Below are 17,762 nucleotides of genomic sequence, written 5' to 3' on the forward strand. Positions count from 1 at the left end.
GAATGTTTCTGTGTTGGAAATATCCATTCATGATTCTGAGTCCATTCTGATCACATAATATATCTATTAACCTTTCTCCGTTATTGTTTGTATTATCTTCTCCATATCTACCTACTACTTTATCGTTGTTCTTTTTTCCGACTCTGCTGTTGAAGTCTCCCAAGAGTATTACTTCTCTTGTGTTACCCACCTTTGTGATTTCTTCATTTAGTTGTTTAAAAAAGTTATCTTTCACATTTACAATAGCATCGTCATTGATTGCATCTATGCCCAGAATGGTCAGTCTATATCCTTTTATACATATATTCATTTTTATCATTCTTTCGTTGATGCCTTCCCATGATGTGATGTATTTTCTAAAGCGACGGTGTATCATAATGGAGACTCCTTGTTGAGCTCTACGTTCTTTTGTGACTCCGGTGTAGAAATGATCGTATTTACCTAGTTTTTTCGATCATTGACCTTTCCGTTTGGTTTCCGTAATAATAGCTATGTCTATCTTTATTTTGTTTAGTTCTTCTAAGATTTCTGGAGCTTTCTTTGAGATCCTTTGGACATTCCATGTCGCAAAAATCATTTTTCTGTTCCGTAGCATTTTTCGTCGTCGTATATCAGTCCGGTTCAGAGGCTGGATTTTGGAGTTTTTAACCTTTACTATTTTTGACGAGTATCGAGTGGTTAACCCGATGCCCCAATCCCCAACTTGGAGGACCAGGGTTTGATTTTGGAGCTTTTCTTCTCCTAGACGGTTTGCTTTCACTGCAGCTTAAGAGTATCGTCTGCCCTACCTGTTGGTCCGCAGGTGGTATTTTATTTCCCACCTACCCGCCAGCTGATGCTGGTGGGGGCTTTCCCCTATCCGCCACCTGGGGACGCGCTCTCTAGGAGTTCCAGGCTCTCCCGAGAATGCTTATATTTTTCAAGACTTCAATAATGGACTCTTCCACTGTCTAAGCTTTGTGGAGACCATATGATGATCGGGTAAACCAGAACCCACTATAGCCATCTTTACTGAAAGAAACCTGTGTGAAGTAACAATTTATAACTTCCTATGCCTCTTAAGCCTCACTATTCTATGAAACGTACGAATATGGATAAAATGATAACTTTTAATGTAGAAATAATTTCAAAACTAAATAGCTAATGTAAAAAATCACAACATATAACGCAATCGAAAATTGAATTCCTATCATGATAAGTCGTAGGTATATTAGATGTAATGATTCTCCCTCTGTCCTTTAAACGATTTTCTCTCTTCACTCCTTAATAAATAATAACAAAGGAAGTGTTAAATCTTAACTTATCTTAAATAAAGATAAATTTTATATTGTCTTTTCATAAGTATACTAATTTTCTTTTCGACGTCGTGATTAAAGTTTAATAAACGGTATAAAAATTTTATTTAAGATATGTATATAATATCGTAAGGTTCTATTAAAATAATTACTTTAACCTCTGGTTTATATTAGTACGCCATCTCTTACCAGCAAGTCAATTTATTTAATATGATGAACTCTCGTCGGGAATTCAGTTCACGATTTAACGACAGCCACCTAGTTTTCCATTGGTCAGCATCTGCGTTTAGTTATTGATTTAACTTTAAATGTACTTCGCAAGTCTGCCAACTGTTGGAACACTATAAGCTTAGATAACCATGTGATATTTCCACTTCAAACGATCTAATTGTTGTAAATAGTAGTTTATATTAATTAGAAATAGCGATATCATGGCTGAGGGATCTTACGAATACGAGTGTATGAGAGCTGAACTATTGGGAATTGAAAAACCTGATTATGAGGAGTTTATGAAAAAAGCTAGGGAACAAGTAAAGAAAGAGATTGAAGAAGAGGAAGTAGATATAGAACATTTAAAGGTTAGTACATATTAAGTTATAATAAGAAATATTTTGGTCAATATTTCAATTATTTAAATTAAAAAATATTACGAAAACGTCATGGAAAACGTCACGTTTCAATGGAAAATATTTTTTTAATTTAACATAAGTATATCAGTTTTAGATTCATTATACCTAGGTATTTCATTTTGACGATAATAATTACAGTGAGTTTGGAGTCGCAACGCTGGAACACAAAGGACATTCATACGATATGTTATTTTTAAGTTACCTCTGTTCCAATACTGTCACAATTTTATTATTCTTCAATAATAATTTATGACTACATTATGCACAGGTTTTCCCCAAAGTGACACTGACGAGTTAACTTGGATTAATAAAGAATTAATTAATCTTGCCAAGAAAACAGTTTTATTTTTACTTTCTTACGTGGTGTTTTAGATATTATAGTGAGATTTATACATAAGATTGGCCATACAGGGTGTTTCAAAAAAAGGTAACCCCGTCTCTAGGGTAGGTAAAAAACTGAAAAATAATTGGGGTTTGCTTAGTAAAAAATTTTTGTAACGCCATCCGTTTTCAAGATACAGGGCGTTGAAGAAAAAAAAAATTTAGGCATTTTTTACGATTTTGCCGAAACTACTGCCAACGTTGTAATGAAATTTTATACGAATATGTTTTGAAAGCTGATACATCCCATGAATTTGTTTTTATATCTGATTCTCATAGAGGGCGCTAGTTACACGGATCGTACTAAGTATTAGTCAATATAACTTTTTTAAGAGTATAATTATTAATCAAAATTTTAAGTAAACCTCAACACCATTCAATTTTACACGAAAAAGGTACTCTTGGTAAAGCTCGATACTGTGTACCGTTTTCAGAATATTTTGATTTGAAAATTATGAAGTAATAATTGATGCTGGTATAAAATAGTTAGTAATTAAACAAAACTCACAAGAAGAAAATGAAATTAATGACTAGGAACATAAAATAAAATTCAATTACAGTAAGTGTTCAAAATGCCCTCCGTTTTCGCGAATACACAAGTCTATTCTTTTTTCTAAAGATTCCATTAACCTGCTAAACGGTAGGGGATCAGTTATGATGTCATTAAATTGACGTTGAATTCTTTCTTCCAATTCTTGGCGTGAATTTACCTCTGTAGCATAGACTTTTTTCTTAATATACGACCAAACTGCGTAGTCCAAAGGGTTAAAATCGCATGACCGAGGAGGCCAATGAATCGGAGCTTCTGCACCTCTACCAATCCATCAATTCGGAAAATGATTACTCAACTAATTACGACGCCTTCTATCAAAGTGTGGTGGAGCTCCATCGTGCATAAAAAATAAAGATCTTCGCTCGTTTAGCGTTAAATCTTCTAATATCTCGAATAAGGAATTGTTTAAAAAATTAAGATACATATCACCATTTAAATTTCCAGGTAGAATATGATAACCTATTAATTTGTTACGTAAAGTTGCTGCCCAAACATTAACTTTAAATGAGTGTTGGTAATGTGATTCCCTTTTGACTCGTGGATTCGCATCACACCAGTAGTGTGCATTTTTGGAGTTAAACATACCTTGTCACGTAAAGGTGGCCTCGTCCGTAAAAAGAATGCATTTTAAAAAATTTGGATTGTGGGCTGTCCTTTGTTGCAATGTTTCACAAAAATCCACTCTAACCGGTAGATCATCTGGCAAGAACTCTTGGACTTGTCTATAATGATAAGGATGTAATTGCTGTTCTTTCAGTATACGCCAAGTACTTGAAGAAGAAGTATTTGTTTGTCTTGCTATATTCCTTACGCTGTTGGATCTTGATCAAGTAAATTTAAAATATTATTTTCTTTATTAATTGTTCTTGTTGTTCTTGGTCTACCAGAATTTATTTTATTTGGTCTCACATTCCCAGTTTTTCGACAACGTCTTTCAATGGCTCTAAATGTTTTTTTACTTGGAAAGTTTCTTCTAGGAAACTTTTCTGCATAACGTGTCACAGCTGCACTAGAACATCCTAAACATTCGCCTAAGGTTAATAACATGTCAGTGTATTCAACATTTGAGTACATTTTGATTTGATTTTACAAATAACAAGGTTTCAAAACTCTAATTATTGTTGATTTATCGTCATAACAATCAATAAATGTCAGATTTCCATGGCACACTTGGAGAAAATAGAGATATACCTATTAGAACTTTATCATTACTACCAGCATCAATTATTACTTCATAATTTTCAAATCAAAATATTCCGAAAACGGTACACAGTATCGAGTTGTACCAAGAGTACCTTTTTCGTGTAAAATTGAATGATGTTTAAGTTTACTTGAAATTTTGATTAATAATTACACTCTTAAAAAGTTATATTGACTAATACTTAGTACGATCCGTGTAACTAGCGCTCTCTATGAGAAACAGATATAAAAACAAATTCATGGGATGTATCAGCTTCCAAAACATATTAGTATAAAATTTCATTACAATGTTGCCAGTAGTTTCGGCAAAATCGTAAAAAATGCGTAATTTTTTTTTCTTCAACGCCCTGTATCTTGAAAACGGATGGCGTTACAAAAATTTTTTACTAAGCAAACCCCAATTATTTTTCAGTTTTTACCTACCCTAGAGACGGGGTTACCTTTTTTTGAAACACTTTGTATTTTATTTTAGGTGCTAGTTTGAAATTTCTATTTGAACGTAAAAATTAGGTACTATAATATAATTATAATACAGTAAATCATTAAAATTAATTAACAGATTTCTTTAATATTTTTACATTACCAACAGGTATATATTTTTCTTAACGTGAAATAATATTGCTAAACGATAAATTAAGGCAAATAATAATAGTTTGCCAAACAATTATGGAATATTAATTTAATCTATCTAAGATTGTCACTGTTAGATCATTACAAATGCAAATTTTAACTAATCTGCAAACACCAGACAAAGTGTTTAAGCTGAAATCATTGAAAATAATACCCTCTCATGTTAAAATGTAGTTTTAGATATTATTTTTCAAAGATTCCAGCCTGTTCCCATAGAAATATAGACAACACAACAATACAGACTCATGGGTTATATACCTAATAGGTATGAAAATCATGTGTCAGTGTTGGAGAATCAAAAAGGGACAGATTTTTGTGTTTATTTATGTTAAATAAAATAAATGTTAAAGCGGATACATCGTATTGATATCTAACATTTAAGCAATGTTCATAGATTGAAAACTCACTAATTTACTTATAAATTATGGATTTCCATTTCTTCCTCTTCTTTTGTGTCAGATTCGTTGTGCGGCCCGAGTCAGAGTTCTTCACTGTTATTATCAAAAGTTCACAATCTTTCTTCGTCTTTTTTTACATGATTGGACGAGTTATCTTTCGTTGCGTTTTTTATGGAATTGAATAAAAGTTGTTTGACATCCTTCAATTCAAAAGTTTCAATTCAATTTTGCCAAAGGCTGAACTGTCATTACAATTTAAAGTATTCCTGTACCAGTGGCGTACGATTGTCTAATATATTTAATTAAAATTATTATTTTGTGGAGTATTAAACTTAAACAGTTATTTCATAAAATTTATATTATTAATATTAACAAATGTTTTTAGTTATTTAATCAATATTATTCTAAAATTCTTAATTAAATACGAATGACGTCACAAATCTATTATGCAGCAATTATGAATAGCTTAAATTTATTCAAATATTATCACTTAATATTATTTTTTTAGGATGTAGACTTAGAAAAAGAAAGTATTACAAGGGTGACAGGAAGATTGGACGAACTAAACAATATCCTGAAAAAGACTCAATCAAAAATAAATCGAATGAAGGTAAGATTTTTTAAGAAATCAAAAATTATTTTTTACTCTTCTTTTTTCTTTTCTTTTCTTCTTCTTTTCTTTTTTCATTTTTCTAAGTAGTTTTCAATTTGATATTTCATCCATCCACAATATTAATAGTCATCATCATTTAACCCGGATCTATCCACTGCTGGATATAGGTCTCCCTCAGTCTTTTCCATGTATTTCTGTTTTGTGCTGTTTGCATCCAATTTTTGTCGATCCGTTTTATGTCATCAGACCATCTTGTTGGTGGACGACCTCTACTTCGATGTGCTTCTTGTCTCGGTCTCCACTGTATTATTCGCTGTGTCCATCTGTTATCCGACATTCTAGCTATGTGCCCCGTCCAGTTCCACTTAAGGGTCATAATTCTTTCAATGACATCTGTCACTCCTGTTCTCCGTCTTATTTCCTTGTTCGTGATCCGATCCCTACGAGAAATGCCTAACATCGATCGTTCCATGGCTCTTTGGGTAACACAAATTTTATTTCTTACTTTCTTGGTTAGTGTTAATGTCTCTGCACCATATGTAAGTACTGGCAACACGCACTGATTAAAGACTTTTCTTTTAAGACACATAGGCAGTTCTGATTTAAGAACATAGCTTAGCTTGCCGAATGCCACCCAAGTGAGTCCTATGCGACGGCTTAGTTCGCACGTTTGATTATCTCTTCCTATGCGTATCTCATGTCCTAAGTACTTACATGAGGTGGTTTCTTCAATATGCATGCCATTTACTGAAATCTTTTCGCTTAACACAAGATTTGTCATGATTTGTGTTTTTGTGTGGTTGATTTTCAATCCTACTTGTAGGGAGGCTAGGTATAGTTTCTCCAGTTGCGATACTGCATCATCGATTCTGTCAGCAAAAAGGACAATATCGTCAGCAAACCTCAAATGACTAAGCATTTCTCCATTGACATTAATTCCTTTTTCACTCAGATTTGCGTTCTTAAACATATGCTCCAATAATGTTGTAAACAATTTTGGCGAAATTGTGTCTCCCTGTTGCACTCCCCGTTTTATTTTAAATACGTTGGTCTTTTTATCTGCCAGTTTCACACTTGCTGTCCCATTTTGATAGATGTATTTTATCATGTTTATATAGCGATGATCTATACGGCACTCTGTTAAGGCTTTTAACATCTTTTGATGACTTATTGTGTCGAAAGCTTTTTCGTAGTCAACAAATATCATGACTAATGGCTTGTTATATTCAACACTCTTTTCTATTAAGTTCTTAATAACTTGTAAATGATCATTCGTGCCATATCCTGCTCTAAAACCTGCTTGCTCTCTTGGCTGATAGAAATCCACCTTACTTCCTAGCCTGTTGGTAATAACTCTTGTAAATAGCTTATATACTTGTGACAACAAGCTAATGGGGCGGTAGTTTCAAAGGTCGCTGATATCTCCCTTCTTATGAAGTAAGATGATTTCCGCGTTGTTCCACTGCGTCGGTGTTATCGCTTCGCACAGACATTTATTGAACAGTTTAGCAAGTGTCAGTAAGAGCTTATTTCCTCCTAGTTTTAGGCTTTCGGTCATTACCCTGTCTTCACCTGGGGATTTATTGTTCTTTATCACCCGAAGTGCATTTTTAATTTCGTCAACAGTTATGTTCAGCATTAATTCTGAGCCTTGATTCTCTATCTTTGGTAAGGGGCGTCTTTCATCGGATTCACTTGTTTCATAGAGTTGTCTGTAAAAGTCTTCCACTGTTTTTACTATTTCTTCTTTATCAGTCACAATGTCGTCTTGTTTATTTCTTAACTTATGTATGTTCTTTTTTCCTGTGGACATGTTGTGTCTTAGAACTTTCAGACTTCTATTTTTCTCTATCACCCTTGTCACCTCTCTCATGTTATGTTGCTGTATGTCTTTTCGGATTTCTTGGTTTATTGTTTTACTGAGTATAATAGAATATTATAGTATTCATAGTAGATTCGGAATTAGGACACAGATAACATGTAATGACGATTTATTTGCTTCAATAAAATTTGTTGTCTGTTTAACAATTTTCATTTCACCAAATGGCGGGGATTTATTATGAATCTCAAATTTTAAAGAAATTGAAATACGCAGACGGTTTCTTTAGATTAAGAACATGTAATTAATGTAGGTAAAGTGGCTCATCCAGCACAGGGCCAAAGATCTTCCTTAGGATTTTTCTTTCCCAAACACATAGTCTCTCTCCGTTTGCCTTTGTTATCGTCCACGTTTGGTTCCATACATCACAACGGGTCGTATGATTGTTTTATAGACCTGTATCTTCGTACGTCTTGTTAGTTGTTTCGATTTTGTAAGGTTTTGAAGGGCAAAAAGTCATCTGTTGCCGGCCTGGATTCTGTTGTTTATTTCTTGTGATCCGTTATTGTCTTCAGTTATTGTTGTCCCAAGATACTTGAATTCTCTAACGCGTCATCTTAAAGTTAAAGTCATCGATGGTGATGATCTGACCGATTCTGTCTCTGCTTTAATTATTGCGGCTCATATACATATATTTCGTCTTGTTTTCGTTGATTTGGAGCCCCATCTTCTCTTCTTCCTTCTCGAATCTCATAACAGTCTCCTTCATACTTAATCGTGTGTTTCCTATTAGATCGATATCGTCTGCAAATACCAGTAGTACTTTTGGTCCTTCACGATGAAATACTGTATTCGGTTTTTCGATTCTTGCATTTCTGATTATGTGTTCCAGAGCTAAGTTGAAGAGTTGTGGTGAAAGTGCATCTCCCTGTTTTAGTCAATTGTTTATTTCAAATGTCTCCGAGTATTGTTGTCCAACTCTCACCTTACATACCCTGCATACTCTATCAAATGCTTGTTTAAAATCTATGAACATCTGATGAAGCTCACGATCAAACTCCCAGCATTTTACCATTATCTGTTTTATTGTGAATATTTGGTCAATGGTAGAGCGGCCCGCTCTAAATCCGCATTAATAATCTCCAACGATTCCTTCTGTGTATGTTTTGGTTCTTTCTAGCAGGATGTTTGCAAGGATTTTGTAGGCGGTGTTTAGGAGTGTTATTCCCCGTTAGTTAGTACATTGCTTTTTGTTTCCTTTTTTGTGTATTGGTACAATAACCCCCTTTTTCCATTCATCTGGCATTGTTTCTTCTTGCCAAATGTCTTGAATCAGCTTGTATATAGAACTGTACAACACTTCTCCTCCATGTTTTAAGCAATCTGCGGGTTTACCATCGCTACCTGGTGTCTTATTATTTTTTTAAGTTTTTTAATTACCTGTATTACTTCTTCGTATGTCGGGTATTGGTTTTCTATTTCACCTGTATGTCTTGTGTACTATATATGGGCATAGTCAATTTTTATCCTTCGCTATGTGTACCACCAGTGGGCACATAACATTAAACTTTCAAAGTCGTGTGTACGTACGATGGCCATACTTAGCATTAGTTTAAATGGATGTATTTGTTGGCCTATTTTTGTGTCATATTTTGTAAAAAATATGACATAAAATACCAGTGTTTGTAAATAATTTATGTATTTCTTCGATAACAAGTAAATCACGATAACATATGTATTTCTTCGATACATTTATGGATTTGGTTAACTGCTATTAGGACCTTGTTGGTCGCTTCTTCACTAGTTGTTCCTACTGCTTGGATAGCTGTATCATCAGCAAAGGTGGCATATATAAACAATTGGGCTCCACGAGTATCATATCTAGGCCCAGCTTTAAAACAAAAAAAAATAACGATAGAAATAAGAAAATTATTTAATATGCTATAATTTTGAGATACGGATACACCAATTTTACGAAAAAAATACATGGCACACAGGAACCGGTACATTTTTTTTTTTTCAATTTCGGGCTGGCCTTTAAAGTGTACTTGCCCCAGTTTCATTTCAACTCTTTCCCGAACGTTTTTGATCTTGTTGAAAACCTTTTTTACTTGTTATTTGTAGATCTATTAAAAATAAAGCCTTTATTTTTTAGGCATCCTGCGGATCAGTAGCTGGCCTTCTTAAAACCAAAATAGGATCCTTTAGCGCACAATCTTCATTCGATGCAGAACATACTGATCCAAATGAACCGTCGTGCTCAAAAGTTACAAGAACTGAGGGAAGTGGTTCTAGTAGTCCAGAAGAAATTACATCACCAGAAAATCCTCAGTCTTCCGAAAATGGTAAATCCGTAAGAAAAAGTGAAATACAAAAAGCTTTAGATAAGGATCTGAGTGCTCTTGACGCAATGATCGAAAAGGCTGAAAATGCGCAAATTGCCATGAATCATCAAAATAAGCAGATGAAGAGATTTATTTAAAGTTGTTATTTTTAAGCTATAGTAGAGTTTTTAAATACTTAATTATTTAATTACGTTATCTGTAATATAACATATCTGCCAAAATAAACAATACCAAAATCTATACACTAAATAAGTGTTCATATAAGTAGCATGTATTCATTGTTTGATTTCTAGATAAATAATGTAACATAAAGCAAAATACCAGTAGATCTGCTGGATTTTTGCACATTGTCATCATTCTATTATGGGAAATAAACCAAAGCATGTAAGCAAACCTTATGTCGGTTAAAAGAATTAGAAAATGGTTAATATTACAATGGGTGTTTTTATACTTCTCTGTTATTTCATTTTGAAAATTGGGTATACATTTATGAACGTGTTTTTCCAATTTTTGGAGGCCTACGGTTGTCCACTAACATCTACAGTAAATAAAATTTTAAACCATAGTAATCAAAAATAAAAGTGTTTTCATTGCATATAAGCAAATACCTATATGGGTTATAATCTAAAAAAACTGAATAGAAATCTAACTTAAGGCTCCATCATATTGATCAGTTTGTTTATTAAGTGTTAAGTTTGGCTTTCAAAATTAATTAATTAATTACGTTGTTAATGTCAGTTTATAGGTTAGGATAAACATTATATTATTCGTCATTAGCTAATAAATAAATTCTTATCCTAATAAATCGAACACGAAGCTAATGGTTAGTCGGTATAACAACTGTTTGTTAAAAAATGTATATATTCAAAATACTAAAAAGGATTGAATACAGTTATTCGGGGTAACTTTGATCCACAGGGTCTAACTTTGCACCATTTACTTTTTTTGATATTAGTGTACGTTATAAGTAGTATTCTCGCTGTTAAAACTGTTTAATTTTGTTGACACAATACAACTGATATGTTGTATTGTGTCAACCTTGAGTTTTTATACGGTCTGTAAAGTGCTATGTTGTAAACAATAATTCAAAGTGATTACTTATAGCGATTCTGTCGAAAAAGTAAATATGCAGGGTATTTTAGTTATTTTATTAATGATTTAGGATCACTTTCGGTACATCAGAGCTTCAAGTTTCATTAAAATAACCCGGAATTGCAGCAAAAACTGGCCGGCCTGATAATTTATATGATTTCAGGCTAACTTTGCACCACATTGAAACTGGTTCAAAGTTACCCTGACGATTTAAAATTGCGGGAAAATTTATTTATTGAATTAAATTTTGTAATTTTGTATTTCATAATTTCCCGAAATGCCGAGAAAACAGATACATAGTCTACATACTGGTGTCCGTCGGTATGGAACTAAAAGCCGATAATACAGAGCAACACCTACAAACAGTACTAGAACAGGTTAAAAGTGGAATGCTGAGTGAAAGGCAGGCCTCAAAACAATACGATATCCCGCGTAATACAATTCGAAATAAATTAAAACGAAATCATTGAAAAAACGTAGGAAGACCTACAGTATTTTCTCAAGACGAAGAAAAGTCGATAGCCAAGCATGTTATTTCTTTAAGTGATAATGGAATTCCAATATCTTTGTTTGATGTGAGATGCATTGCACCTCACAGTCACCTCACCTCCAGTCGTCTGCGTAATTTGAGAGAGTGGTTTGGCTGTACCACTAATGAACTCTTTAGGTCAGCTGTAAACAAGGTCAGGTTGATGATTTCCAATCTCCGATAGGAGTGGCACAAGAAGAAGAAGAAGAAGAATCATTAAACAAAGTTACCTAAATTCTCAAGGGAGAAAAGTATCACAGTTTAAGAAAAATTTACCAGGCTGGGATTGGGGCCAATTATTTTTGGAGAGAAACCGCACAGAACTTGCTCAACGGTTTCAAACGAATATTTTGAGAAGGAGGGCTCAAGTAAATGAAGAAATAATAAGAAAGTTTTTTGATAACTTGGAGATAGAAATTTCTGATGTCGCACCCAACAATATTTACAATTACGATGAAACAGGGTTCCATGACGTTCCAACAAAAAGAAAACTTTTATTCGGAAGAAGGTGCAGGAATCCACAGAGAATCATAAATTGAACGAAATCTTGTTTTACCACTTTGTGTTGTACAAATGCAGATGGAGAGTTTCTACCTCTATATGTAATAATGAAAGGTAGTTTGAAGTGGTCGGATTGGATTTTTGGTGCTCCTAATGGTATGAAGTTGAACACCTCAAAATCGGGCTGGATTGAAAATTCTGTATTTGATGATTGATTTCAGACACATTTTCTACCGTACGCCAACAAAAACGAAGGTAGAAGGATCTTGATAGGCGACAACATGTCAGCACATATTTCAATAAAGACATTAACACTTGCAAGGGAATATAATGTTCGTTTAATATTTTCCCTCCAAACTCTACCCACTTACTGCAACCGCTGGATGTGGGGTATTTTGCCAGCCTTAAAACATATTGGCGCCAAATTTTAACCCAGTGGAGAGCGACCAAGGGAGGAAGAAAGACAGTAGCTATGCCAAAATCAATATTTTGCCAACTTCTCAAAGCAACTCTAGATCTCGGAAAGGACACTGCAGCTTGTAATCTCAAAAAGGAGCTTGAGTCTTCAGGAATTTATTCCACTGACAGAAACAAGGCATTGCTAAAACCTTCATTGTATGCTCGACCAATGGGTAAAATTAATGAAGACATTGGAAAAGAATTTAAATTATACGTAAAAAAGATTCGTGAAAATAATTTGCAAAACGTTACGAGGGCAAAAAAATTCTGTCTTCCAATAACTGTATTATTAAAACAGGAGTTCATTTACTAGCAATACTAGAAAATCTACACTAAGAGGTGGACCGAACCCACAAGATGTAACAAAACCACGAGGTGGACTAAAAATACGATGTGGACCAAAACCACGAGGTGGACCAAAAACACGAGGGAGTCATAGATCGCAAGGATCTATTACGAAGCAGAATACATACCTGCAGTTGAGGACAATGTGCAAGAAAATGAAGACGTTGACGAGGTAAATCAAGAACAGATGCTGGATTATGGAGATCTGCACGGTCAGCAAATTTTGGAAGAAACCAATATGACTGAAATTATAATCGAGGACTCAATTGGCTACGATTTCGACATTGACAATATGCCAGTAGATATTGTACTGGCAGAAAGGACAGAACAGGATCAAATCGTCAATAATGAAGATGAACACATAGTAAGTAGAATGAAGGAAAATAAAGTTAAAAATTGCAGTGAAGTAAACAAGAAATGCAAGACAGAACAGAACAACCTGGAAAATCAGCAGAAAAGGACTTCGCATTCCCATCAATCATTTTCCTTGGGTGAAATTCAAAGCAAGATGGATCTAGCAGAAGCTATTAATTTTAAAAATCAAGAAACATCTTCTGGATTGTGTTATTTTTGTACTTTTAATGTTTCTATGCATTCATTAGGTATAAAACGTAAGAAGTGCATAAGAATATTTCATTTGAGATGCATTGAAAATAACAAACTTTACAAATCAAATTCCAATATGTTTATTTGTGCCACTTGTTTAAATGTGAAAAACCTATCGAGTGAAAAATTTAATATTACTCTTGGTAAACTAACGAAGAATCTTTATTTATTATTGTTTTGTAGGACTTTAGTTTCCTAGTAAATATTTTTAAATTAGTTTTAGAGTACATATTGTTGAATCAACCCATGAACAGTCATATAAAATAGAATGGTAACCAGGCCTGGGCTAAACATTTTGTGCTGTGTAACAACTGAGTAATTTTTGTACATCAGAAGTAACCTAACTTTGAACCATGCCAAAAAAAATGTTTTCTTGATTATACTTGACACTGTTGCAAATTTTTAAGCTTGTAACACATTATCGAACTATACACAGTCATAATATAATATAAAAGGACAACTAAGGAGGTCAGTGTAAAAATAAATCAAAAAAATATTTAAAAAGTGGATCAAAATTACCCGGAATGACTGTATTTATATCAATCAATTGAATCAATCACCGACCATCGTCCTATGGCTGTCTTTGTTCGATGTTTGCTGTTGTGTATAGACAGAAGCCCTAAGTACATCGATTTAGTTTCTGTATGTAGAAAAGAGACGTAATATAAACAATAGTTCGTGGAGAATGTCATACTTTTGTGCAAAGATCTAGCGAGTGGACTGTTTTTAATTTTCATACAATATAGTCAACTTGACAGGTTTTACTATAGCATTAGTTTCCTCAAAATGATAATTCTAAACTGAATTAATGTGATTATTAGTTAAGTTATGTTTAAAATGTTTAGCGTAATAGTTTTTTAAATGAAAATACAATTTTTATATTTGGTAGTGTTTGTTCTGGCATATTAGAATATAAATATGTAAATGTTATTGGATTATAACATTATCCATCCTATAACATATAGGTTATTGGATAATGGATATGTACATGTATAAAATACACAATGCATTCCAATTAAAACGATTCTCCCTGATAGGTCCGTTAATATTGAGACTGTACGAAAATCACACAAACTTTAGTTTTCAGGAGCTACTATTTCTATTTAGAAATTACCTATTTTATTACCCAATAAAGGAAGAAGAAGAACAAGAAGAATTACCTATTTTCAATAACCTAGTCACAAAACCAACACTTATGTCAAAAATTTCAAACAGGAATAATAATTCGAAACTTTTATTTAAAAGTCAGGTTTTATTAAAGCCGGTGATATTTTTGACAATAAATTGATGTTGAAACATCAGGTAAATATAAAGTTTTACGGTTTTTTACATAGAACGAAACTTCTTAAAAAAAAATTGACGAGATGATGAAAAAATTTAAAATTGGTATCAGCGTAAAATTGGTTAATGTTGTAATGTAAATTTTGTGTTAATTCAGTTATGACAATTTGTTTGGGAAAGTATGTACTATTTCTTTTCATATTTTTACATTTAATATTTTTCTTTTAGTGTACTATAATGTTATCTAATTCAATGCTGTATCTTAACGACTTGGTTAAAATATATTGCATCCTGTTATTTCGTAAAATTGTTAAACTGACTATCTCATTTATTATGTTTTAAGTACGGAGAATTTGACTTCGTTTGTTATTTTTGTGTCGTTAATACACACAAGTGTACGGTTTCGTATTACGGTCACAATTAACTTAAATTATCGCCACTCAAAATCGCAATACAATAGAGTGATTTATGGGTATACCCTCTTGCTACCGACCACCTCGAAGCGTGGTCAGAGAATGGTTTCTGACGATCTCAAAATGACACTTCATCCCAAGACAGCAAACGAAACGCACCGTAAGTCTATATTCTTTGTACAGACAACAATAATGAGTACGACCAGTTAATTTCTTAATTTATTTACAGTTGTATTTGCTATTTTTCGCTAATTTATTTACAAACAAAATATTGCATTTTTTCTTCATTATTATTTATCTAATATCATTTAACCAGCGACCTCTTAAGTTTTATACAAAACACAATTATTATCTATTTATTAAAGTGAAAACTTTTATATATAGGCTCTACTATACGCCCAGTATACGTCCAATTATACGCCCAGATGAGAAAAATTTTAATTTGACGCTTTAATGAAATCGGGTAATCTGTAAGCCACTGAACAAACTATGGTGTATGCACTGTAAGTTGCATACATGTGGCGCTACTCGGTAATTATCTTTATTTATCTCCCCAAAAAAAGCAACACAATGCGGCGATTACCGCACCATTAGTTTGATGTCCCATATGCTAAAGTTTCCACGAAAAGTCAGTCACTGAGGTCTCAATCTGCCTACTCCTCAGTGTCGAGTGACACTGTCGACAGATAATTAGTTGATAGATAATATATTATCTAGACACAATCTGGCTTCTTGAAATCTGACTTGTTCTTTGCCATAATGGTCTATGTGTTGTTTATTTTTTCTTTTATTACTGTGGAAAAGATTCTTGCTATTGAAGACATTACCCTGATACCTCTTTTGTCACCTTTGGAATCTCCTCTTCTGTTCGATTTCATTGATTAACACTCGTATAAATAATACAATCCTTGCACCTCAGCATCCCTCTTGAGTCTTCTTGTATGGTTTGTGTTATCGAGAAGCTGGATGACCCCGATGTTCACGTGTTGGTGAAGTCTCTGCTCGTGACTTTTGGCAAATTTCAATATAGTTTGGTCCACAGTTTCCATCCCAAGATCTCTGTAGATATCGCTGTTTCTGATGTACCAGCGAGCATTTACAATATACTCAGCACTTTGTTTTCAAATCTTTTTATTATAATAATATTGCTTTTATTGGTACACCCCAAAGCTGAATACTATGTCCATACTGGTTTAATAATCTCTTTGTACAACAGTAATTTATTATATATTGGTAACTTGTTTTTTCTATCTAGCAGCCAATACATTTTTCTGTATTTGATTTCGGGAAGAACTCAAAATCTAATACAGAAAAATAAAGATAATTGGATAAAAAAATTAAAAAATTAAAATTAAATATATTTTGACATTAAGTGAAATTAAATATTTTTCGAAACCTAAAAGTTGTTTTCCAGGCCTGTTTATAAAAGTTTTCACTGCTGTCGGCACTCTCCACAGTGTAACATTAATTAATTTTTTTTTTTTTTATTTCGAAAATATGTGTCTCGACAGCTAATGGTCATTGACACAGGTACAATTTACATTCATATTTACATGGTTAATACTTTACGTTGGGTACAAATTAGTTACAATACATTTTTTATAAAATATTTTGTTTTAAATTAAACTGTATTTTCATAGTTGCTGCTGTTTGAGATAAGTATGTCTTTTAGGTTGTTACTAAGATTGTATTTTCTTCTGGCCGCTAGGTAGTGTTGACAGTCAAGAAGTACATGTGTTACGGAAGTCATGGTTTTGCAGTACTGGCACAAAATCTGATTACTGGAATTTATTAGGGGTCCATGTGTAAGGCGTGCCCTATTCTCAATCTTCGAATGATAGATTTTTCCTTTCTTTTCATTGGTGGGAGCTGGTGGTAGAAAATGTTTGGTTGTAGAACGCTTAACTTGGTATTGCTTCTTTTCCAATGATCATTTCAAAGGTCCATTATTTTATGTTTGAGTGTTCTTTTTAGACCTGATGATGTTTGAATATCTGTTGTAACGTTAAGAGAACATGCTTGTTTTGTTGCTTGATCGGCTTTTTCGTTACCTGGAATACCAACGTGTGATGAGACCCACAATATTGTTACTGTAATTCCATTAGTTTGAAGATAATTACATATACTCTGGATTTCTTGAACTATTGTACGTTTCTTATAAACTGCATGGGGGATAGAGAGTCCGTACAGATTACTATAGTTTTATCATCGTTGAGTGGAGTTTTCACCGCTTGTACTATTCCATATAGCTCAGCAGTATAAATACTGCAATTGCTGGAGAGTCGAAACAAGTTGACGGTGGTTGTAGTCGTTGTAACAGCACAGCCAACACCTTCTTCAGTCTTAGATGCGTCTGAGTAAAGGATCTTAGCGAAGTATATATATAATTTTGTTTAGCTGTTGAATTAAATTGGTCATTGATAAGACAGCTGTACGTTATACTAAGTTCAGCTGTTCGTTGATAATTTCAAATACGTATTCATTGATCATTCGTATCTTTTAGTAAATCTTACATTTACTGGTCGACAAACATACGACTGGTCTAATTTTTATCGATTTTCACAAAGCCTTTGACATAGTTGAGCTAAGCAAAATATTACCGGCGCTTAAAAAATGCAGGCTAGATTATAGATATACTAAATTATTATACAAAATATACCTGCAGGCAACAAC

General features: G+C 33.3%; 1 protein-coding gene across 1 annotated transcript; it reads left to right on the forward strand.

Moving 5' to 3' along the window:
- The first annotated feature begins 1,549 nt into the window (after positions 1–1,549).
- Positions 1,550–11,199, forward strand: LOC140446059 (uncharacterized). Its single transcript, XM_072538577.1, has 3 exons — positions 1,550–1,873; positions 5,595–5,696; positions 9,674–11,199. Exons 1-3 carry the CDS (start codon positions 1,727–1,729, stop codon positions 9,998–10,000), a joined length of 576 nt encoding a protein of 191 aa, XP_072394678.1. The 5' UTR covers positions 1,550–1,726; the 3' UTR covers positions 10,001–11,199.
- Positions 11,200–17,762: the final 6,563 nt, after the last annotated feature.

Source organism: Diabrotica undecimpunctata, chromosome 7 (genome assembly GCF_040954645.1).
Source record: "Diabrotica undecimpunctata isolate CICGRU chromosome 7, icDiaUnde3, whole genome shotgun sequence".
NCBI classification, from domain to species: Eukaryota; Metazoa; Arthropoda; class Insecta; order Coleoptera; family Chrysomelidae; genus Diabrotica; species Diabrotica undecimpunctata.